General features: G+C 50.1%; 1 protein-coding gene across 2 annotated transcripts in view; it reads right to left on the bottom strand.

The window, feature by feature from the left end:
* srrt (serrate RNA effector molecule homolog (Arabidopsis)) overlaps positions 1 to 24,696 on the bottom strand; it is a 35,514-nt gene extending 10,818 nt beyond the window's left edge. The window contains exons 1-14 of one of the 2 annotated variants that reach the window (XM_078536985.1): positions 24,479 to 24,696; positions 23,522 to 23,647; positions 22,701 to 22,847; positions 20,380 to 20,586; positions 14,197 to 14,366; positions 12,935 to 13,101; positions 12,662 to 12,820; positions 11,340 to 11,472; positions 10,276 to 10,314; positions 10,001 to 10,176; positions 8,319 to 8,380; positions 7,221 to 7,299; positions 5,781 to 5,972; positions 2,757 to 2,924 (exon numbers count right to left, since the gene is read on the bottom strand). In XM_078536985.1, the coding sequence (XP_078393111.1) occupies positions 2,757 to 2,924; positions 5,781 to 5,972; positions 7,221 to 7,299; positions 8,319 to 8,380; positions 10,001 to 10,176; positions 10,276 to 10,314; positions 11,340 to 11,472; positions 12,662 to 12,820; positions 12,935 to 13,101; positions 14,197 to 14,366; positions 20,380 to 20,586; positions 22,701 to 22,847; positions 23,522 to 23,647; positions 24,479 to 24,597 (1,944 nt within the window). In that variant the 5' untranslated portion in view covers positions 24,598 to 24,696. The remainder of the gene's footprint in view (positions 1 to 2,756; positions 2,925 to 5,780; positions 5,973 to 7,220; positions 7,300 to 8,318; positions 8,381 to 10,000; positions 10,177 to 10,275; positions 10,315 to 11,339; positions 11,473 to 12,661; positions 12,821 to 12,934; positions 13,102 to 14,196; positions 14,367 to 20,379; positions 20,587 to 22,700; positions 22,848 to 23,521; positions 23,648 to 24,478) is intronic. The other variant, XM_078536986.1, reaches the window with a different exon arrangement.
* Between the last annotated feature and the right edge of the window lie 746 nt (positions 24,697 to 25,442).

Genomic DNA, 25,442 nt, shown 5'->3' with positions numbered 1-25,442 from the left:
TCCTCGTATCACTTCTGCTTCTTTTAGCAGTTACCTTCAACCTGGGCCCTCTGGTTCTCGATCCTTTCACGAGTTTCTCCAGATCTATTCGGCCCAGGCCCCTCATGATTTTGAATATCTCTATAAAATCTCCTCTCGGCCTTCTCTTCTCCAAGAAAAACAGTCCTAGCTTCTCCAATTATCTTCATAACTGAAGTTTCGCATCCCTGGAACCAATCTGGTGGATCTTTTCTGCATTCTCTCCAATGTCTTCACATCCTTCCTAAAGTAGTGCCCAGAACTGGGCACAATACTCCAGCTGAGGTCTAACTAGTGACTCATACAACTTCAACATAACCTCCTTGCTCTTGTACTCTTAAGGGATACATATTAGCCAGGACTCCAGAGGAAACTCCATTGAAGTACACCAACCCAAGAGGCCAGTCGGGGTCTCGATTAAACATCATAACCAAAATATGGCAGCGCTGAGTGTGGCACTCCCTTAGAATGTTCTGCGCTGTACTCCCTCAGTACTCACACGAGCGTGCCAAACTGAGTGCATGGTCAATTCCCTGTTGTGGAATTTGAACCCACAAAATCTTCTTTCTGACTCCGAGGCAATAATGCTGCCACAGAGCTAGATCCCAATATTACACAGTGACAGACCCGTCCCCACCAGTACTGTACCCCAGTGTTATACAGTGACAGACCCGTCCCCACCAGTACTGTACCCCAGTGTTATACAGTGACAGACCCGTCCCCACCAGTACTGTACCCCAGTGTTATACAGTGACAGACTTGTCCCCACCAGTACTGTACCCCAGTGCTATACAGTGACAGACCCGTCCCCACCAGTACTGTACCCCAGTGTTATACAGTGACAGACCCGTCCCCACCAGTACTGTACCCCAGTGTTATACAGTGACAGACTTGTCCCCACCAGTACTGTACCCCAGTGTTATACAGTGACAGACCTGTCCCCACCAGTACTGTACACCTGTGTTATACAGTGACAGACTTGTCCCCACCAGTACTGTACCCGTGTTATACAGTGACAGACCTGTCCCCACCAGTACTGTACCCCAGTGTTATACAGTGACAGACCTGTCCCCACCAGTACTGTACCCCAGTGTTATACAGTGACAGACCTGTCCCCACCAGTACTGTACACCAGTGTTATACAGTGACAGACTTGTCCCCACCAGTACTGTACACCAGTGTTATACAGTGACAGACTTGTCCCCACCAGTACTGTACCCCAGTGTTATACAGTGACAGACCTGTCCCCACCAGTACTGTACCCAAGTGTTATACAGTGACAGACCCATCCCCACCAGTACTGTACCCGTGTTATACAGTGACAGACCTGTCCCCACCAGTACTGTACACCAGTGTTATACAGTGACAGACCCATCCCCACCAGTACTGTACCCGTGTTATACAGTGACAGACCTGTCCCCACCAGTACTGTACCCCAGTGTTATACAGTGACTGACCTGTCCCCACCAGTACTGTACCCCAGTGTTATACAGTGACAGACCTGTCCCCACCAGTACTGTACCCCAGTGTTATACAGTGACAGACCTGTCCCCACCAGTACTGTACACCAGTGTTATACAGTGACAGACCCATCCCCACCAGTACTGTGCCCCAGTGTTATACAGCGACTGACCTGTCCCCACCAGTACTGTACCCCAGTGTTATACAGTGACAGACCTGTCCCCACCAGTACTGTACCCGTGTTATACAGTGACAGACCTGTCCCCACCAGTACTGTACCCCAGTGTTATACAGTGACAGACCTGTCCCCACCAGTACCGTACCCCAGTGCTATACAGTGACTGACCTGTCCCCACCAGTACTGTACCCCAGTGTTATACAGTGACACACCCATCCCCACCAGTACTGTACCCCAGTGTTATACAGTGACTGACCTGTCCCCACCAGTACTGTGCCCCAGAGTGATACAGTGACAGACCTGTCCCCACCAGTACTGTACCCCAGTGTTATACAGTGACAGACCTGTCTCCACCAGTACTGTACCCCAGTGTTATACAGTGTCAGACCCGTCCCCACCAGTACTGTACCTGTGTTATACAGTGACAGACCTGTCCCCATCAGTACTCACTGTACCCCAGTGTTATACAGTGACAGACCCGTCCCCACCAGTACTGTACCCCAGTGTTATACAGTGACAGACCTGTCCCCACCAGTACTGTGCCCCAGCGTTACAGTGATAGATCTGTCCCCACCAATACTGTATCCCCAGTATAAACTGCAACAGACCCGTACCCATCAATATTGCAACCTAGCGTTACACAGCTCAGAAAACTGCCTCAAATTTTGGAAAGACACGATCTATAATTGAACAGGAGAGTACTTTGTAGCTTCAATGTGTGTTGGTTGAAATGTCCTACAGTGGGCATACTTTTACTGAGCCATTAGTGTCAGCACAGTTAACTGCTGAAATAAACTAATAAACTCTTTAAAACATAACCCAAAACAGAAGTGTTCGACCCTCTGAAACTACTGCATTAACTTGCAGAGGGGCCACAGCTGAAACATAACCGGGAAATGCAGCCTATGTGCTGGCTGATACGGTATTTCCATCTCACTGAGCTTGCTCTGTGTCCTGAAGAACTATTCAATGCTATTTATCATCCCAGTTTTCACAGTATTGAAACCTCAGCGCGTGTGTCATCCCAGACACCACGAGTTGGCTAGGTAGCTGCTGTTAAGTTGATCTTTGTGTTAACAGCCACGATAGCACATTGTACCTTTATGAGCTTCTCATCCCTCTCGATATTGACCTCTGGGTTGCCTTCCTTTGGCCCGTCGTCAGGTGTGTCAGTCGCATTTCCCATTAACTCCTCTTCCTCCGCACTCACCTCCTCAATCAGGTAATCGGTGATGTTTTTCAAGATGGGATTCTGAGAGGAGAGGTTCTGTGAATTCAAGACAAGCCATTGAGAACGGGGGGAAAATTACAAGCGATTCTTTTGAGCAAAGGAATGGAGTGAAGGTGAACAGACAGCTCCCACAGTTCAGTGTTAGCCTAAGCACCCAGACGTCACCCACAAGGCACACAGCTTTCAAAGAGAGACTCAGTTAGCAAAGTATTTCAAATAAGACGGCAGTGATGGGAGGAGGCTGCACTTTCAGATGAGATATTAAATCAGGGTCACATCTATTTCCTCAGCTGGAGTCCACAGCACATTTGGAACTGCAGGAAGCGGTGAGAAAAAGACTAAACAGTCAGCCACCTCACTACTCTCTCTGGGAAGATGCTGGGCAGAAATTGGCTGCTGTGACAGTGGCTGCAAATCAAAAGAAACTGATGGCCACGGCTTTGGGAAAGGAGATATACTAATTAGAATTCCCTCTTTAACAGTAACTCTATTCGAGTAATTCACTGCACACAGGTGACTCTGGAATAGTTCGGAGAGACATTATAAGGTGCAAGTCTTCCTTACTTACAGACCACCACAGGTAGTGACTCTTAAGTCCAGTGCAGCTTAATAGTACCTCGGTATCTCCTTTCAGGCACATTACCAAACGAAGTTAAGCTCGAGAATGTAATGATCTATCAATCGCTGGTTCATTTGAACAAGGGCTTTGTGGAGAGCAAGCCAGGTGTGCATGGCCTCACAGCAGCCATGGTAAAACATGTCTGATGAAAAATCCCCAGCCTTATTCCATTTCATCAGTCCTGTCACTAAGACCACAACTCAATCTTCTGTGATCTCAAGGTGAAAGTCAAACACCACCGTCACAAAAACCATGAACCTTGAGCCTACTTATGAAAGTCACTGCACTGCCCAGTAATTCACTCAATGAGGTATTTCTGAGTAAAGGTGCCTTATAAATAAAAATCGTACGTGAAATTCATTGAATTTTAGAGCAAAATGCCCATTCAGCCCATCCTCCCTGTACTAGCCCCTTTAAAGTACTGTCCGATCAGTCCTACTCCACCTGCTCTTTCCCCAATACACTTGCAATGTTTTCCTTTCCAAGGATTTATTCAATTCCCCTTTGGAAAGTTCTTATTGAACCTATTTGCACTGGCCTTTCAGGCGGATCATTCTAGATCACAACAATTCGCTGCCTAACAACATGCTTCCTCTTGCCTCCTCTGGTTCTCTTGCCGATTGTCTTAAATCTGCGTCTCTCTGGTTACTGAGCCTCCAGTCAGTGGAAGCTCCTTAACCTTATCCAAACCCTTCACGATTTTGATCAGCTATGTTAAAATGTCTCTGCGCTAAAGGGCAACGATACGCGGCACTGCCTGTAAGAGGCTGCACTTGTCGACTCAACTCACAGCTCCTCAAAGTCATTCATTGTGTGGAAGTGCTTGGCGGAGGGTGGGGGGGTGGGGGAGGCTGCTGAATGGGAAAAGTGCTGCAAAAACACAAGTTCTCATTTAAATCAGCACATTCTGCCAAATTTCAAAGTAAAATGAACACCAGCTACAGATGGCAAATTATTCACGAGATGACTCAAACGGCAGTTAGCGGCAGGCAGTGTTTATTTCTCATCAAGATAGGAACATAGATAATAAAAGATTACATTCATCTAATGCACCTTCTATCTTGCCTGATAACACGTTACAGCGACGCTGGGGGTTTTGACTAACCCTGGCAATCAATCTCCATTAACGTGAGTCTACAATAGGGCCAGGCAGGAGAAGAGGAAAACATTGGGTGGTGCAGAGCAAGGGGGAGCTGATTTTACTGGAGTGATTACAGTTAAAAATCACTGCCAACAAAGGGCTTCAGACTAAAGTAAATCCATTTCCTGGTACAGTGAATGGAAAGATAAACAGATGTTCCTTTTTCTTCGGGTGGTATTGGTTGGGGGAGGCAGGTGGCCAAGACGCCAGACACACTCGCCGCTGCTTCGGGTGGACCGGAGTTATTCTCTCGACACGCAACACGATTTATCAGTGAGCCGAGGCTGGATTTGAAAAGGGAAAACGGCAGCCCCTGTCTACACCGGGCCCTGTCCACACCGGGCCTTTAACTTGGCAAAGAAAGCCCAAGCGCTTCCCAGGGGCGATTATCGGGCACAATCGGACATCGAACTACATACAACAGGAGGTATCAGGACCAGTGACCAAGCACTTGGTCAGAGAAATAAGAGCAAAATACCTGCAAAACGCTGGAGGTTTGGAACAAAAACTGAAAGTGCGGGGAAATCTCAGCCGGTCTGGCAGCACCTGCGGAGAGAGAAACCGAGTTCACGTTTCGAGGCCGATATGACTCTTCGAAGAAGAGACTCGAAACGTGAACTCTCTCCACAGATGCTGCCGGATCGGCTCAGCTATGCCAGCACTTTTTGATTTCTACTTGGTCAAAGGGGTCGGATTTAGGCAGCTTCCAAAAGGAGATACACAGGGAGCTGGAGAGGGGGGAGTTCCAGCGCTTTGGCAGCTGAAGGCACAGCCACCAATGGTGGAGCGATTAAAATCAGCGGCTGTGCAAGGGGCCAGAGGTGGAGGAGCGCAGAGATCTGAGGATTGTAGGTTATAGAAGTAGGAAAGGGTGAGGCCATAAATGGTGCTAGAAGGATCTTTTATGCCCTCCCTCGAGTTCTCATCTGGAAGGCAACTTCTCAGGCAATGTAGCACTCCCCCAGTACAACACTTAACGTCTGGAGATCTTTAGTTCTCAACTGTCTTCAGTAGTCGCTTGCAGCCCTGGTTTAGGCTGATAAACATACATCTTTTGCACAATCTATTGGTTAATATTACATAACCGTCTTACGCAGAGGGCTACCCGACATTACAGTTGGCCCACACTGACCTCAACTCTCCCGTCCTCATTGACAGTCTCAGATGACCACAGCTGTGAGCGGTCATCCAGCGAGTGGATGAGTTTAGCCGCTAGTTTGATGTCATTCCGGACGATCTGCTTGTGTTGAGTGATACCGTTAATGCTGCGGACACGCCTGGCTAGGTCCCGATTCACCACTGGGCTCAGTTCACAGTCTCGCAGCTAGAGAGAAAGAAAGAATCACATTACCGTATATTCCACGTAATATTAGCATGGGAACAGGCCATTCGACCCATCTGCTCCATGCTGGTGTTTAAGTTCCACATGAGCCTTCCCCCACCCATCCTCATCTCACCCTATCCCCATACCCTTCTATTCCTTTCTCCCTCGTGTGTTTATCCAGCTTTCCCCCCCTAAATGTATTGATACTATTCACCTCGACCACCCCTTGTGGGAGCGAGTTCCACATTCTCCCCACTCTCTGGGTAAAGACGTTTCTCCTGAATTCTCAGAGACAGTTTCAGGCCTTTCTGGTGCAGCCAAGGGAGAGCAGGATTGGGAGCTGGGGGAGGGGTTGGCTTATTGTGCATGTCTCATCATAAACACGTGTGGCTTGTGACAAACCGAACCCATTGTTTCAGGTGGACTGCGGCAATTCCCTCGATAGACGAGGTCTAGCAGAAGGCTAGCGACCCATGGCTGAATTTGAAAAGGAAAGGTCTGCAGGGCCAAGGGGAAGGCGTAGGGGAGTGGAGCGAATTGAACAGCTAGCACAGACACGATGGGCCAAATGGCCTTGTTGAAGGATGATGCCGTTACTAACTGCTGTCTCTCAATGTACTGACTCCTTCAGCTACTCAACCCCTTCCCCTGTCAAGTGTCGACTCTTGAGCGGTGCCTCACAACTATCAGCGGGTCCTGGAAACTTCAACTGTTGGACAGCGGGTTATTCAACTCTGGAGGCATCACAACAGGCCCCCGGTCTTAATCCTCAGTAGATATCTGCACGTTGCCACCAGGCAAGGTTACTGGATAGTCAGCTGGGGCAGGGTTGCTTTTCTGCTCTGCTGGTTCCATGTCTTTGGAGTCAATTGAAACTGTCCTGCTCCAATCAGAGAGAGGGAACTTGTGGCCTTCCTAGCCTTGTGCAACCAGCGTGGGAGATCCACAGTACAATGATGGATTAACAGTGACACTGGGAGCTAACGGACAGAGTGCCCCACAGCAGGAAGAAGGAAATGTGAAGTGCAGGCAGATGACAACAGCAACTTTTCCAACTGAAGGAACGAGAAAACACCCCACCCCCATCGCCACCTCACCCAGAACGGGGGTAAAGAAACCCCAACTCACTCAACAAGGGGGCAAATAAACCCCGACTCGCCTGAATCAGGGTAGAAAACTGGATTGATCAGAAGAGGAGGGGTAAAAATAAAATTCAACGATATTTCTTTCCGACAGAGAAGGACTTACCCGGATATTCTGGAGATTCCAACAGATTTCTTTGATGTTGACACTGCGGTCGAAGGTAACCCAGGCTCTCCGGTAAAATCTAATGGGACACAGAATGGAAATGAAATCTTTAGGCACAGCACTGCAATAATCAACAATCAATGAACAATACCATCCAGTGGTAAACTATCAGTACTACATGAAGCCACTCTCACTCAGCTACATCCAACCATACCATCCTCTGTAGTCCCCTGAAGGCAGGGTGTCATCCCAGAGGAAGGTTATTCAGGAACCTGCCCGTACCTCGTCCTTTAAAGCAGCAGCCTAGGCACCATGGGAGCAGGTCACTGCCGAAAGATGGCAACACTGTCGGAGGGTCAGTGCTGAGGGAGCGCTGCACTGTCGGAGGGTCAGTACTGAGGGAGCGCCGGACTGTCGGAGGCTCAGTACTGAGGGAGCGCCGCACTGTCGGAGGGTCATTGCTGAGGGAGGGCTGCACTGTCGGAGGGTCATTGCTGAGGGAGTGCTGCACTGTCGGAGGGTCAGTACTGAGGGAGCGCTGCACTGTCGGAGGGTCAGTACTGAGGGAGTGCCGCACTGTCGGAGGGTCAGTACTGAGGGAGTGCTGCACTGTCGGAGAGTCAGTACTGAGGGAGCGCCGCACTGTCGGAGGGTCAGTGCTGAGGGAGTGCTGCACTGTCGGAGGGTCATTGCTGAGGGAGGGCTGCACTGTCGGAGGGTCATTGCTGAGGGCGGGCTGCACTGTCGGAGGGTCAGTACTGAGGGACAGCCGCGCTGTCGGAGGGTCATTGCTGAGGGAGGGCTGCACTGTCAGAGGATCAGTACTGAGGGAGTGCCGCACTGTCAGAGGGTCAGTACTGAGAGCGCCGTACTGTCAGAGGATCAGTGCTGAGGGGGCGCCGCACTGTCAGAGAATCAGTACTGAGGGAGTGCCGCACTGTCAGAGGGTCAGTACTGAGAGAGCGCCGCACTGTCAGAGGATCAGTACTGAGAGAGCGCTTTAGATAAGACATTAAACTGAGCCTAGTTCTATATGGTTCAAAGTCATGCTGTACACTTATTTGGACAGATTGTCATCACGTTATGCTTGATATTTACCGGCGCTCCGGCTGTGGGTCAGATAGTGCCACTCTCATGAAGCCAGGAAACCTTTTACAAAGCTGCAGAGAAGGAAATAGAGTTTATTATATTTATTAAACCTTAGCCTCATCAGCCACACGACAGACGACCAAATTATATGAGTGACACATAAGTAAACGGGTGTTTCTTTAGACAAGGAGGTGTTTACCAGTGGAATTACCCGATAGTCAGTTTTGGTTCCAGTACTCTTTCCAGTTTTTATAAATAAACTAGACTCAGCTATAGAAAGCACAATTATAAAGTTTGTCAATAATATGAAACTTGGCAGAGGAATAGATAGTGATGAGGATAGATGTAGGCTTCAGGATGACAGATAGACTAGTGAAAGGACAGAAACGTGGCAGATAGAATTGAACACTGGTTTATTTTAGGAGGCAGTATACTATAAACGGCACCATTTTGAAACGTGTAGATGAGCTGACAGACGTTGATGAGCATAAGCACAAATCGTTAAAGGCCAGGACAAGTTGATAATTTGGTTCAAAAAGCATCTGGGTTTATAAACGGAGGAACAGAATATAAAAGCAAAGAAATCATGCTAGAATTACACAGCTGAAGGAGCTATGCTGTGCAGAGGGAGCTTTACTCTGTATCTAACTCCGTGCTGTACCTGTCCTGGGTGTGTTTAATGGGGACGGTGTAGAGGGAGCTTTACTCTGTATCTGACCCCGTGCTGTACCTGTCCTGGGAATGTTTGATGGGGACAGTGTAGAGGGAGCTTTACTCTGTATCTAACCCCGTGCTGTACCTGTCCTGGGAGTGTTTGATGGGGACAGTGTAGAGGGAGCTTTACTCTGTATCTAACCCCGTGCTGTACCTGCCCTGGGAGTGTTTGATGGGGACAGTGTAGAGGGAGCTTTACTCTGTATCTAACCCCGTGCTGTACCTGTCCTGGGAGTGTTTGATGGAGACGGTGTAGAGGGAGCTTTACTCTGTATCTAACTCCGTGCTGTACCTGTCCTGGGAGTGTTTGATGGGGACAGTGTAGAGGGAGCTTTACTCTGTATCTAACCCCGTGCTGTACCTGCCCTGGGAGTGTTTGATGGGGACAGTGTAGAGGGAGCTTTACTCTGTATCTAACCCCGTGCTGTACCTGTCCTGGGAGTATTTGATGGGGACAGTGTAGAGGGAGCTTTACTCTGTATCTAACCCCGTGCTGTACCTGTCCTGGGAGTATTTGATGGGGACAGTGTAGAGGGAGCTTTACTCTGTATCTAACCCCATGCTGCACCTGCCTTGGGAGTGTTTGATGGGGACAGTGTAGAGGGAGCTTTACTCTGTATCTAACCCCGTGCTGTACCTGTCCTGGGAATGTTTGATGGGGATGGTGTAGAGGGAGCTTTACTCTGTATCTAACCCCGTGCTGTACCTGTCCTGGGAATGTTTGATGGGGATGGTGTAGAGGGAGCTTTACTCTGTATCTAACCCCGTGCTGCACCTGCCTTGGGAGTGTTTGATGGGGACAGTGTAGAGGGAGCTTTACTCTGTATCTAACCCCGTGCTGTACCTGTCCTGGGAGTGTTTGATGGGGACAGTGTAGAGGGAGCTTTACTCTGTATCTAACCCCGTGCTGTAACTATCCTGTGTTGCTTGCTCCCACATCAGCTGTATCCAGTGAATGGGGACAATGCCAAACTTACCGATATGATTTCAGCCTTTGAGATATTTGGAGCAATGCTCCTCATGAAGAGTGAGCAGGTTTTGTGAAGTGGACGAGGTTTGGGAGCGACCTCTATCTCTTTCTCCTTGTCTTTCTTTTCCTCCTTGGGTTTTTCCTTTGGTTTTTCCTCTTCCTTCTTCTCTGGCTTTGGCTCACCTGTACAGCATCAGAAAGTATTTAGCGTTCCAACAGCAGCAGCGAGCTGGGAGGATTGCTGGTTGACACTAAACTCATTCTGTTTAAAGAGGGACCTACCTTCTTTCTGCGGCTTCTCATCCTCTTCCTTTTGTTTCGCTGCATAAAGAGGGAGGGAGAGAGGAACATGAAGAATTCAATCAATTCATTCATCAAACAAACTTCAAATAGAGTGAACAGGGATGAACAGACTGTTCAACCCTGGAAGTCTGTCTTTAGGAGTTCACTCCTGCTGCCCAATATCTAACCTGATGGTAGGTGGGTGTTGGGAGGGGGGAATCCCAAAAGGGGGCCACTAATGGGAACCTCCCCGCTGTCCTGCCCGATGCCTAGTAGAACGATCTGCCGGGCCTCCCCATATCCCTGAGCCCCTCCAGCCGGGTGGAGGATCACTTTTAGATGGGAAGCATCCTTTAAGGAACTCAACTGACGGGAGGGCAGGCGGGGGTCACATGAAGCCTCACCCACCCCCAATAACATTGTGGGCAGGTCGGGGCAGGTGGAAAGGCTGTCTGGAGAGTTTTATGACGACCCCCTCCGCAAGTGTGTGACAGGGGTCGGTAAAACTCCTCACCTTCTGTGAACATGAAACATGACAACTCATCTTCCCACATTCCAGTTCCTGTGGAGATTCAGGCCACAGGGTGTTGAGCCTGATACTCCTGAACAGCTCTTTGGAAGAAACTGAGAGACTCTGGTTAAATGAAGGAATAAACATCCACACTGCGTCTGTGTCTGTTTAGTTATTGCTGGTCCTTGTGGTGTTACGCGTGACATAAAACCAACGCTCTGTGGCTTGGCCTGTATATCGCACCCCTGAGATCTCCGGGAACGTGCGTCCCAATCATTCACTGCCCCTATGAGCAGGAGGATCAATTTAAACAGAGCAAGGGAAGAAGAACAAGGAGGACTGGGTGGGAGAAGGGGTGGGGGGTACTTTAATAACTGGAACTATTCACACACAAAGTGAAGGAAGCACAATTTCTGTCCCTCGTGATAGTTTGGGGCGTGGGCGGACGAAGCATACCCAGAGACTTTGAGAACTCAGGGTCGTTTTAATGATTCTCTCTCTCTCACACTCTGAGCAGAGATACTGGGCTATCCCAGTAGAAACTTTCCACTACCTGAATCCTCTTCCTCCATCCTTTCCATGGCAGGCGGAGCAGCATCGGGCTCAGATTCTGAGTCGGAGGCTGTTGCGTCATCCTCATCGTAACTGTCGTCGCCGCTGTGCTTTCGCTTTCTCTTTTTCACAGCCTAAAAATTGCAGGGCAAACACTGTCACTCAGCAGGCAAGCTCCCATATCAAACAGGGTTGTTAAGCAGGCAAGCTCCCACGTTAAACAGGCACGCAGAACCCTGGCCGTTAAAGTAGCTTTGCCGATGCTCCACTGACGGCAGCAAGTAATTGGCCAGACAATATCAAACTCTTTCCTCAAGGGAATTATAGAATTTGAAGGAATTAGAGGATGAGTGGAATTGATGGGTTAGATTGCACAACTTTTCCCGCTGGTTGTTTGGGGGCTGGGGGGTGGGGTGCGAGTCCAGAGCAAGGAAACATTATTTTAAAATCGGAGCCAGGCTGTTCAGGGGAGGCTAGGAAACAGACCTTACAACAAAATCAATGTCAGTAGTTAAGCTCCACATGAGTCTCCTCACAGGAGTGGAAGTGTGAAACTCGCTTCCACAAATCGCAGGAGATGCTAGCTCAGTTAATAATCTTAAATCTGAGATCAGTAGGGATTTTGCTCGCCAATGGTATCAAGGGAAGGTGGAAGGATGGATCGAGGATACAGATCATCCATGATCTCATGGAATGGCAGGTCACACTTGAGGGGCTGAACAGCATCATCCCCGTTCTTAGGTTTGCTCAGTTAGCAGAGTTCAGTTGGGATGGCCCTGACCCAGGACAGGGTCAGTGGGAATCGGCTGGGGTCTCCTGTTCCTGATTGCTACCTAGCAGCCCCCTCCAAAATGCATCGACTAGATTCTGGTCAGGACAGGACAGAGCCTGGCTCTGATGCTGGGCATAAGGGCCATGTGAAGTATCTCAGCAAACTTGGTGCCTTCGAAGACATGGGTCACCAACATCTCCTTGAGCCAGGACCTTGCTTAGCACTCACAGAATCACACAGTGCAGAAGAGGCCCTTCGGCCCATCGAGTCTGCACCGACACGTGAGAAACACCTGACCTACCTCCCTAATCCCATTTACCAGCACTTGGCCCATAGCCTTGAATGTTATGATGTGCCAAGTGCTCATCCAGGGTACTTTTTAAAGGATGTGAGGCAACCCGCCTCCACCACCACGCGATGGAAGCTCCTCCGCAACACTGCACCCCAAGTGGGCACTTAACCGTGAACAGCAACAGGGCACCCGGCAACATAGCAGCAAAGTCGTGATGTGTACAGCATATCAATAAAAGCACAAAAACTGGACAACGCACCTTGACAGGCGCTGGGCTCTCCTTAGCTGGCTCACACTGTTCAGCCTCATCCTTATCTTCCCCCTCTTCCCTCTTCTCCTCCTCCTCCTCAGGCGACTCTTTTGATTTGTTGTCTTCTTTGTCCTTCTTTTCCTCCTCTGCCGGCTCACTGTTTTCTGCCTGGGGAAGGGAGATTCGTTTACACAGTGACGTCCACGCTATGTTTTATAGCAATTACTTTGCTGCATTTCAAGGCCGGCCTTAAATCAACAACAACAACAAAACCGCGATTACCTTTTTGCTGTCGTCTTCCTTTTCTTTTTCCACTACCTTCCTGTCATTGTCCAGGACCCGCCCTTCTTCCTTCTTCACAAGCTCCAATTTCTCCGTCTTTTCCTCCTCGTCCTCCAGCTCCAGGATTTTCACATCATTTTCCGTCCCGCCCTCCATTTTTATGACAGCTGCCGGCCAAAGAGAAGTTTATTTAACAAGAGGCTGCAAGCAGGGAGGCTCACATCTACGGAGGAGATCAGCGATTACAAACGACACCAGCCTGGGTTACCTCACTGGGTCACGGAGCATACAGCACCTTACACCACCTCAGGATGTCTCAAAGGCTTTACAGCTGGAGAAGCACTTTTTTTTTTAAACCAAGCACATGCAGGGCTGTAAGGTAGGAAACACAACAGTCGAGTTGGCATTGCTGGATCCCAGGAACAGCAATGTGATAATGATCAGGTAACCTGTTTTAGTGATGATGGTCAAAGGCGCTGGGACAAATCCCCATTGCTCTTCTGAAAAAGAGTGTTACGGGGTCTTAAAGATCACTCGACAGGCAGCAGGTGCTTCAGTCTGAGGCGCCATCAGAAAGGCTGCATCTTCTAACAGTGCAGCACTCCCTCACTACCGCACACCCAACAGCGCAGCACTCCCTCACTACCGCACACCCAACAGTGCAGCACTCCCTCACTACCGCACACCCAACAGTGCAGCACTCCCTCACTACCGCACACCCAACAGCGCAGCACTCCCTCACTACCGCACACCCAACAGTGCAGCACTCCCTCACTACCGCACACCCAACAGTGCAGCACTCCCTCACTACTGACCCTCTGACAGTGCAGCACTCCCTCAGTACTGACCCTCCGACAGTGCGGTGCTCCCTCAGTACTGACCCTCCGACAGTGCGGCACTCCCTCAGTACTGACCCTCCGACAGTGCGGCACTCCCTCAGTACTGACCCTCCGACAGTGCGGCGCTCCCTCAGTACTGACCCTCTGACAGTGCAGCGCTCCCTCAGTACTGACCCTCTGACAGTGCAGCGCTCCCTCAGTACTGACCCTCCGACAGTGCGGTGCTCCCTCAGTACTGACCCTCTGACAGTGCAGCATTCCCTCAGTCCTGACCCTCTGACAGTGCGGCATTTCTGGTGACTAACCTGGCCTTTTAATGCTAAACTGGATGCAGCTTTCTGCTGGGAGTCCACGTTGAAAGTGGAATTGACTGGGAAGGTGGTGAAAAGAGATAAAGACAGCGAGATAACAAACAACAATTACCAGCGTCTAAAGCCTTCATGATGATATTGGCTTTATCGATGTCGAGTGAGAGCCCATCGAACCAGCTGTGCTCCATCAGGTAACAGTACACACTGAGCCGTGTGCGCAGGCCATAGTCAGCCTCCTGCTTCCGCTTTCCAGCTTCATCCGGGTGATACTTAGAGCGGAACCTTCAAACGGAGAGATAAACAGTAGTCAGTGCGAATCGGAGCGCGGAGCAGCGAGAAATCTTGCAGTAAGTTTGAAAGAAAACATGCAGCAAGCAGGGATTCACCAGAGGGGGGACATGATTAAACAAGGCAGGATAACTACTCAGAGGCGGACTGCAATTTGAGGGGTTTCAACACTGACCCCTATTGTAATAGCATTAAATTATACCCTTGCGACGTCCTTATTACCCAGAGTGGATATGAGGGCCACACTGCTCTTCAACAATTCACTCGCGTCCAGTTAAGCCAGTGGGTTTTTAATCATTCATGTCACTTAGGTTGGGGCACGTAGCCAGCCAGTTTGATGGGGCTGGCTGTGCCTGCCAAATGACCGTCAAACACCCAGAGGGGATGAGAGTCCACTCGAGCTCCTGCTGCGCACATTCTCCAGTGCTGTGCACCTCCCGGAGTACACTGGAGGCCTGGGGAGTGGGACACCGGGCAGCTGGGATAGTGAGGTCAGGGAGTAGAGCTCGGTTTTTTTTTGGGGGTGGGGGGGGGACTGTGCAGGAGGAGCTTTGCCTCACCTCTGCAGTGCTCGATGGAGTGGAGCGCCGGACCCCAGCCTGATATTTTAACGATGCAAAGATGCCCCCAAACCCTGCAATCCAGCTCTATCTGTGTTAAACAGAGTGGTCATTTCTTGCTGCTGCGTAAATAATCTACAGCTATTGTTCAAATACTGTTCAGCACATCTCCAACTGCAGCTAGGATACAAGAACAGCCTTTACTCCAGGGCTATTTTACTCCATTTTAAAGTCGGCAGGTGCTGCTATGCAATACAATATACAGTAGGCCATTCAACCTCTCCTGCCTGTTCTGCCATTCAGTTAGATCATGGCTGACCTGCATCTCAAACCCATTTACCAGCAGTAGCTCCATAAATCCCTTCACCTCTTCACCAAACAATTAAGTTAGCTATTTCAGTTTTGAAAGTTTCAATTATTCCACAGCATTCACAACCTTTTGGGAGAAAGTGTTTCAGATTTCTGTTACTCGGTGTCAAAAACACATCTTTCTCGCTTTCCCTCCTAATTGTCTTGGCTCTAAGTTTAAGGCCCCAGCCCCTCATTCCTGCACGAGAGGTGACAGCCATTTTACTTATCACTGCGGGGAATCGAGCAGATAGAGGGAGACTGTTTCCTCCGCTGGGGGAACTCAGAATACGGCGGCAGAACTTTCCAATCGGAGCCCGGCCGTTCAGGGGCGATGTCGGGAAGCAGAGAGGGGAGCGGGAATCTGGAACTCTCAACTGAAAATTTCCAAACTGAGATTGACAGATTTTCCATGAGGCAATGGTATTTAGGTTTAGTGAACCAAAGCAGGTTTTTGGCGGGGGATTAAGATACAGATCAACTGCGATCGAACTGAAAGGCTGGAGGGGCTGAACAGTCCACTGCCGTTCCTAACTGTTACCCCGGCCGACTTAAGCTAGCTTAACTCAAGGCCAGGGATCGAGGCTGGGAACTTTCCTGCCCGGTACAACCTGCTTTCCTTTAACCAAACGAGTTACCAGGGGCCAGCATTACTGCGGCGGGCGGATCTGTTCCAGCCCACACCCAGAACACACGACTGACCCACCCCCTAACAGAGGGAGCCAGGAGATCGGGAAGGGGCGAGGGTGGTCATTGATTCACCCTGGATTGTACAGTCCCCACTATCACAGCGTCCAGTTAGTTTTAAATAACTCGTTCCCGCCTTGCTTAGTTCATTCCCTCTGAAAAATCCCTAACAGAATCAACAGACATCAGTTAAGAGAGAAAAAAAAAAGCCCTAGCAAAAAATAAAATGAACAAATCACCAAATTAATCTCTTGTGTATTTTTTTTTTAAACCTTTTACTTCAAGAATTATTGTTTTGGCAGCTTACGTACGGATAAAATAATAATACTTAGGTGTCGAAGTCATCTTGAAGAATCTCAAGTGTGCGAGCGAGGGTTTTGTAGATTCTTTTCATTACCAGTGAATTTTGTCCCTCACTAACTAAGCACTAATACTTTGGGATTACTAGACACTGCATTGTGCGCAGTGTGTGGCTAACTAACTGTTCTCAGTACAAAGGTTTCCACTGCAGCGTGCCAGGATTCGCTTCACATTTGCTCTCCTGCACCTTGTTTTCGAAGGGGGGGAAGAAAGGTGTCAGAATTAACATTATACAAACAAAAAAAAGACTACAAACTCCAGATAACAAAAGGACAAAAAATTAAGAGGTTAGTTAATAGCGATACCTTCCCCTCCAATTCAGCGAAGAGGCACACACGAGCTATAATGGTGCACTCCACTGCAGAATCACTACTTTTCCTGGATAAAATTAGCAAATGGAACAAAAATACCCGAGAGAGAGAGAGAGAGAGAGAGAGAGAGAGAGGGAGAGAGAGAGAGAGAGAATAATGCGTGAGTGGACAGTATCATCCTGGGGCAGTGATCAAGCTGGTTATCAGTCTACTTGATTTGCTCCTGACACTGCTCATCATTCGATGAAGATTTGACACGCCAATCTTTCTTCCTTGCAACTTTCTCCGGCATTCTTTCTCCTGAAGGTGCCCACCCCTCTGGGGAGGTTGGCCCACAGCCACCAGTCCTCCTCTGGGCTTGCACTCACACCACTCTTTGTACTTGAACCAAGGCACTGAATACCTGCCGGCTATTGGGCCATGAAGACCATTGCCACAGAGAGCCGGCCCTGTCCATGACTGCACACAGGCATGGGTGCTCGCACGCACACGCGCTCACACATACGCGCACACACACACGTGCGCGCACACACACACGCTCACACGTATGTGAGCACACACACACACACGCACACGCTCGCACACTTACACTTGCACACTATGCTACATGGCTTTCAATGATGAAGTGGGAGTTCTGGCTGATCTCTCTCCCCTTCCCAGCCCAGGAACACAGAGGACAAGTGCAGGGATTAACTAACAACAAAGACTGAGAAAGCCTGTAGTCTCTTGCCAGTATCACACTCACAGTGCCTTTGCCTACCTGGTTATCAAGGTAGGGTTTTAAAATTTGTTGGCCTGTCAATATGATAGAGGAAAGTGTGAAATTATCGGTGAAGGAGGATGGAGGGGTAGGGGGGGGACGTTTAACCCCATCACTCCACAGGATTGTAGAGTGGTGACGACAATGAACGGCAGTCCCCAACATTCTGAAAGGAAAACCAGCATTCTGCGGTACAATTACTTAAGAGCACCAGGAAAGAGTAAATAAACTAGGTTTGTTCCCTGGAGACAAGCGAGAGTGAGAGAGACACAGATAAACAGGGAGAGAGACAGGGAGGAGGGCTGGAGAAGGCGGACGGGGGTGGGAGGGCTGACGAGGGACAGGGAGGAGGGCCAGCGAAGGGGAGGGGGGTGGTGAGAGGGGCAGGTCCAGCGATGGGGTGTGGGGAGGGCCAGGTAGGAAGAAAAAAACAGAGGGGGGGAACAGAGAGAGAGAGAGAGGGTGAGAGAGAAATCTTTTCTGCTGGCGGAGACACTAAAACAAGGAGAACATAAACTTCAAATCCGGAGAGAAGTTTGGAAATGTGTCTTCATACAGAGGATCACACAAGTGTGGAACTCTCTCCCTCAAGAAACAGTCGATGCTGGGGCTCAATTAATCATTTGAACTGTGAGATTGATAGATTTGTGCTAGTCAAGTGTGTTGGAGGATATGGAGCCGAGGTGAGTACATGAAGTTAGATTACAGATCAGTCATGACAGAACTTGGTGGTGGAACAGGCTTCATGGCTCAACGAGCTCCCTGGAGTTTGTGACTTTTACAGGAGTATTTTTGCCGTAAGTGGCTGGAGCTGCAGCTGCTGAGTTTCAGCTCAAAGCTCATTTCTCTCCATTTAAATGGTAGTTTATCACGTTGCTGTCCTGCATGGCTGTGCGGACAGTGAGACTAAAACATCAAATCCATCGGGGGGTGGTGAAGGAGGGATTGGAACCCAGAGCTGAAACCCGTGGAAGCAATTTGTCATCCAGATTTTCAGCACATTCCTCCATCAAGTTATCGTCGTTTATCACAGCTCAGGGAGAGGGATCCCAAACACACTGTCACAGCCACAGCCCCCGCCACCAGCGGGAATTCACCGTCCACAACACCGTAACACTAACAGATCAAAACACCAGGGAGGGCGGAATCGACTGTTAAACACGGGGCTAAGAGAATCATAGCTGGAGCTCCCTCAGCCATTCACTCACTCGATGAGTTTTGAAACATGAACCAATATATTTCTAGTTACAAGCTTCACTCCCTCCCAGCCCCAAGCAGCAATCATACAGGGTCATCCGAGTCTCTCAGCCCAGACCGAGAGCGATGGGACAGAACGACCACTCGTCTTGGTTTACAGGATGTAGGAAAAGGATGTTAATCTGAGGAGGCTCTTCCAGAGTCACTGTTCATTTTGAACTGGTCTCGCAACTGGTGTGTGGGGAGAGGGAGACGATGCAGAGTTTCTCAGTCTGGCGTATTGCCAGCGTCTCACACTCCTGGAGGCTGAGGGGTAGCAGTAACGTCCGCTGAGTGACCTCAAGGTCAGCAGGCAGTGAACAGAGAGGGAGAGAAGTCGCATTACCCTGGTCTCTCACAGTACCGCCCGGTCCGAGTGGCCGGAACAGCTCCGCCCGGCGGGAATGGTTCCGCCCGGTCAGACTGACACACTTCCCTTGACTCTCAGCAACGTTTGAGTCCGGTCAGTGCCTGACTGAGTCCTGCTGCAATTTGGGCAGAAATTTCCTTAAATTGGGACAAACGGACTTGTTTCAGTCACAGGGGTGGCCAAAGCCAATCAGAAATCCCTGTGAACGAGGTCAGCAGTGGGCGTGCGTGGGTGGGTGGGGGCGTGCGTGGGTGGGGGCGTCGTGGGTGGGGGGGCGTGCGTGGGTTGGGGGGCGTGCGTGGGTTGGGGGGCGTGCATGGGTTGGGGGGCGTGCGTGGGTTGGGGGGCGTGCGTGGGTGGGGGCGTGCGTGGGTGGGGGGTAATGGGAAGAACTTTGTAAGAGCTGAAAGAATCCACTGTTTCAGACACAAAGCCACCCTGTCACAGGGCAGTGAAGCTCGATTTTCAGACCAGTGAAGCAAGGGTTAAGGGCACCGTGAACATTTGACCTCAAGTTCAAACGCTTGACTTTTTAACAAGAGATACAAAAGCCCTCTGGGTATAAAGTCCTTTGAAGCACAGCTCCCTTCAAGGAGGACAGCATCCTACCCACCAAGGCCACAGGCTCTGGAGAACTCAGGCATCTTATTTTGTAAATCCATCCAGCCATTTAAACTTATTATACACCAGTTAAATTCACACTAATGGAGTTATATAATCCAAGCAAAATGATTAAACAGGAGGGAACACCGAAAGGCACAAAACCATCAGAGCCACTGATTAAATGACAATAGTCAAAGGTTTGAAACCAAGAGCAGGTCACAATGGGTACAGTGTAGCCTGGTTATGGGGGTCCAATTGGCCCTGGAGAAAGTGCCAGGGTGTAAGGACACAGGTTAAAGTGGGGAAACCGAGAGCGGACGCACCTCCAGACGCTCTCTCTTCACACTGGTTAGTGTCAGATGAAGATCAGGAGGTCAGGACAAGGCAAAACAGAAAGAGGGAATGCCCTGGTGCACTGCCAATGTGACCTTGATGGGGTGCAGCAGGCACACAATGTGCCATCCCAGCCACTGCTTTTACCAACTCGGGTTAACGCTGAATCAGGGCGTGGGATCCAGCACAGCTCTCAGAACCACCCCTGGAACCGCTGGCAGTAAAACACTAACACAGGCCCTGCCAAAGCCGCAGAGAAAGCTCAGAGGAGGAACAAGTTCAAAAAGAGGGAGGAAATGGATCCGAAATCTTATTAAACAACAAGAAATCACAACTCAACAAAGGCAACTACGATTGGCTACAAACTTCTCATTAGCGAACAGACTCTAACTGGTTAACATTTGGTTAATACGGTTTATTTTTTATTGTGTGACCTCACCATTCCTCATCCTTGTGTGCTAGGAAGAAATCCTGCATCTGCTGTCGGCGGAACTCGATCTTGTACTCATTGTAGCGTTTCACTGACTCCGTCTCATCCACAGAGTCGTCCAAGGACAGGAGGAATTCCTTGAAGGTCTTCATCACTGGGGGTGGAGGTCCCACCTCCAGGTCATGCAGATTGCCCAGTCTGGGGGTAAAAGGAACACTAACAGCGTCGGTACAGCCTGGCCTTGAGCTTCAGAGGAGAACGGTGCTAGAACCTGCCGGTCCCGCACAGCTAATTGTGACCTGGTCAATTCATCTAGAGCAGAGTTTCATTACAGTACTGGTGGCAATGAAGGTAACACAAATATTCACTCCACTCCTTTCTAGCAACTGCTTAGAACTCATGAGCATCCTTCAGAACGAAGACCAACTTTTTGCCCTCACCTGGTCTAGAGCGACAGGGCACTGGTCTGTGTATAACCTCACCTGGTCTAGAGCGACAGGGCACTGGTCTGTGTATAACCTCACCTGGTCTAGAGCGACAGGGCACTGGTCTGTGTATAACCTCACCCGGTCTACAGCGACAGGGCACTGGTCTGTGTATAATCTCACCTGGTCTAGAGCGACAGGGCACTGGTCTGTGTATAATCTCACCTGGTCTAGAGCGACAGGGCACTGGTCTGTGTATAATCTCACCTGGTCTAGAGCGACAGGGCACTGGACTGTGTATAACCTCACCTGGTCTAGAGCGACAGGGCACTGGACTGTGTATAATCTCACCTGGTCTAGAGCGACAGGGCACTGGACTGTGTATAATCTCACCTGGTCTAGAGCGACAGGGCACTGGTCTGTGTATAACCTCACCTGGTCTAGAGCGACAGGGCACTGGTCTGTGTATAATCTCACCTGGTCTAGAGCGACAGGGCACTGGTCTGTGTATAATCTCACCTGGTCTAGAGCGACAGGGCACTGGACTGTGTATAACCTCACCTGGTCTAGAGCGACAGGGCACTGGACTGTGTATAATCTCACCTGGTCTAGAGCGACATGGCACTGGGCTGTGTATAATCTCACCTGGTCTAGAGCGACAGGGCACTGGTCTGTGTATAATCTCACCTGGTCTAGAGCGACAGGGCACTGGACTGTGTATAATCTCACCTGGTCTAGAGCGACAGGGCACTGGACTGTGTATAATCTCACCTGGTCTAGAGCGACAGGGCACTGGACTGTGTATAATCTCACCTGGTCTAGAGCGACAGGGCACTGGTCTGTGTATAACCTCACCTGGTCTAGAGCGACAGGGCACTGGACTGTGTATAATCTCACCTGGTCTAGAGCGACAGGGCACTGGTCTGTGTATAACCTCACCTGGTCTACAGTGATGTTGGACAGCGGGAAAGGTGCCCGCCATTGATGGGGATAGCAGATGATCGCAAATTGGTTTCATGACGTCGTAAAACCAATTTTTGGCCTTCTCACCATATTGTCCGCTCACACCCACTATAACACCCGACGCCAATGTGGGTGGGGGCCTCGGGGGGGCGGGGGGGTGTATTCCAGACTCCGTCTTGTTTTTTGTTACTATTGGTGCTTGAGTAATAGCATTGCAGCTCTTAAGATATTGCATTTTTTATTAAATTTATTTAATGACTCTTTTTGTCATTAAGGTTGCAGGGTTATACACTGGTCTGTGTATAGCCTCACCTGGTCTACAGTGACAGGACACTGGTCTGTGTATAGCCTCACCTGGTCTACAGTGACAGGACACTGGTCTGTGTATAACCTCACCTGGTCTACAGTGACAGGACGCTGGTCTGTGTATAACCTCACATGGTCTACAGTGACAGGACACTGGTCTGTGTATAGCCTCACCTGGTCTACAGTGACAGGACACTGGTCTGTGTATAACCTCACCTGGTCTACAGTGACAGGACGCTGGTCTGTGTATAACCTCACCTGGTCTACAGTGATAGGACACTGGTCTGTGTATAGCCTCACCTGGTCTACAGTGACAGGACGCTGGTCTGTGTATAACCTCACCTGGTCTACAGTGATAGGACACTGGTCTGTGTATAACCTCACCTGGTCTACAGTGATTGGACACTGGTCTGTGTATAACCTCACCTGGTCTACAGTGACAGGACACTGGTCTGTGTATAACCTCACCTGGTCTACAGTGACAGGACATTGGTCTGTGTGTAACCTCACCTGGTCTACAGTGACAGGACATTGGTCTGTGTGTAACCTCACCTGGTCTACAGTGACAGGACACTGGTCTGTGTATAACCTCACCTGGTCTACAGTGACAGGACGCTGGTCTGTGTATAACCTCACCTGGCCTGGATTGGTATCCCGTGGTGCTGTTGCATCATGTGAATTTCGGGGGGGCCCCAAGGTTGTGGAGGGCCGTAAGTGGGACCTCCCCCACCACCATACGGCATTTCATAGGCAGTGTGATACGGATCCGCTACATGATCATCCCTGAGAAAAAACAGAAAAAAAATCAACACAGCTTTCATGGGAAACATTTCCAAACAGCTAACTATTATGACTAGTGTGCAGCGAACTAGTAAGACTAGTGAGCAGAGACACAGTCATGTTCATGGGAAAATCCTAAACGGTAGCAGAGTAAGCTGAGGTGTTTTAAAAAGTTGATTGATTATTTGGGTTTGGAAATAAAGGAATTGAATATAAAAACAAATTGATCAGACTGGAATTGTAGAAATCATTGGTTAGGCCTCAGCAGGAGCATTGTGAAGGATTCAGCCCCACCATTCAATCACATCTTCAACTCCACTTTCCTGTATTTATCCCCACATCCCTCATTACCCTTGAGTGCAAAAATCCACCGATCTCAGTCACGAATATACTCAACGACAAAGCATCCACAGCTCTCTGGGGTAGAGAACTCCAACGATTCCCAACTCTCTGAGTGAAGAAGCTTTCCCTGACCTCAGTCCCAGATGGCTGGCCTCTTACCCTGACGTTGTGACCACCGCCCCTCCCTCCCCCCTCCCCCATTTCGAGACTCTCCAGCTAGAGGGAACAGCCTCTCTCAGCGTGTCGCATTCTCTCAAAACTGTGTGTTTCAACGAGATCATCTCACATTCAAAAATTCACGATACAAACTCCCACCCCACAGCTGCAGTACTCACCAGTCCCGTCGCACTCGCTTCTGGGGCGGGCTGAGGTCATGGCGAGGAGGGGAAAAACGCTCTCTTCGCCCTCGGTCATAGTCTCTGTACTCGCGACTGCGCCGCTCTCTCCCTCTGTCCCACTCTCTGCAAGGCAAGGAAAGGAGGGCCGTTAGTCGCTGCCGCCCTGGACCCCAGGAGAAAGTAAGCTCAGCAAGAGCACAGGACCAAAGAAAAACCAGCTGTGCCCTTCCTCAAGCTCAGCTGCAGCACCTTCACTTAGCTTGTTCACTGCGCCTGATATTATCTGGGGTGGGGAAGTGGGGGTGGTGTGTGTGTGCGTGTGGCTGGGCAGGTAGTGGACCGTATGGAGGGTCAGGGTGAACAACAGGCTCAGAGGGCAAGACCCGGACGGGCTTCCAACTTGTAGGACCTTTGTTTAATACTGAGGTCTCCGGCTGGGGGAGGCAGTGGGTCTGAGCAGGGGAGGGATGGGGTGGTTTCACTCCAGAATCAATCACAGTTGAGGGTGAGGGGGGGAAGCCCAAGACAAGGAAAGTACTTGCTCACCTCTTGACCCACACACAAAGCTAAAGCTTTTAAAGTATTCTTTGCTGGTCCATGACACAGCTACCAGCAGATGTGGCCTCAGAGGCCTCCAGTTACGACAGCAGGAGTGGGCCTGGGTGATGCGATATTTAAACAGGAACCTGACAGTGTGGTGGGGGCTGGGGAGGGGGGGTGTCCTCTCTGCCTGTAATTTCAGCCCCCACACCCCACGGTCACGTGTCCTACATTACAAACAGCGGCTTTACTCCAAGTTGACTTTCACTGCCTCAAAGTGTGTTTGGGGACGTCTGGAGGGGGCGATAGATGTTGGAGAAATGCAAGTCTTTCCCATATTCCTGGTGGTCAGCCACATACGAATCAGCACATCATTGACTGCAGAGGAAGATCCCGCCCCCTCCCCCCCCCAACCTGTCATTCCAGTCATCGCGCCTCCGATCATCTCGCTCTCGGGAGCGGTCGTAGTCGCTCCTCTCCCGGCGGAATTTGTCCCGGCGCCGCCGATCATACTCGTCGTCGCTGTCGCCCATATGGTCCCTCGGCTGCTTCACCCTCTGTCAACAGATAGTGAACAAAACGGTGTTAAAACCGAGTGTTTGGGGGGGGTGGGGGGAACCACGCGCTGCAGGTAAGATGCTGAGGCCTTGGGGAGGGTGCGGAGGGAGATTTACTAGAAGGTTCCCAGGGATGAGGGAGTTCAGTTCATGTGGAGAGGCTGGAGAAGCCGGGATTGTTCTCCTCAGAGCAGCGAAGGTTAAGGGGGAGATTGAATCGAGGCGTTCAAAATCCTGAGGGGTTTGGATAGAAACTGTTTCCAGCGGCAGGAGGGTCGGTAACCAGAGGGACACAGATTGAAGAGAATCGGGAAAAGGACCAGAGGGGGAGATGAGGAGAAGGTTTTCTTTTTACACAGCGAGTTGTTGTGATCTGGAAGGCGCTGCCTGAAAGGGCGGCGGAAGCAGATTCAATAGGAACTTTCAACAGGGAATTGGATAAACACTTGAAGGGGAAAAGTTTGCAGGGCTGGGGGGGAACTAATCAGATAGGTCTTTTATAAGGGGCTAGTACAGGCACGATGGATAGAATGGCCTCTTTCTGAATTGTAAGAGTCTGAGGGCATTAATCCTGAGAGCAACCACCTCCTATCCCCAGGGCCAGAGGGTCATATATTGACCAGGCAGGAAGGGCCGATTGGCCTCCATTTTTGACACCGCAGCGCCACCGCTGGTGGGAGGCTGCAACTGCAGCGTGACTGTTTACATAGGCAGCTGCCATTGTAAGTAGGCTGGGGGCAGGCCCTGAGCAGGGAATGTATTCACCCCACCCCCCAACCCAACCCCCACCCCCCCCCCCACCACAACCCCCCACAAGCCCC

The sequence above is a fragment of the Cetorhinus maximus genome, unplaced genomic scaffold (assembly GCF_964194155.1).
Source record: "Cetorhinus maximus unplaced genomic scaffold, sCetMax3.hap1.1 HAP1_SCAFFOLD_1736, whole genome shotgun sequence".
Lineage (NCBI taxonomy): Eukaryota > Metazoa > Chordata > Chondrichthyes > Lamniformes > Cetorhinidae > Cetorhinus > Cetorhinus maximus.
This window is presented reverse-complemented; position numbering and strand designations above follow the sequence as displayed.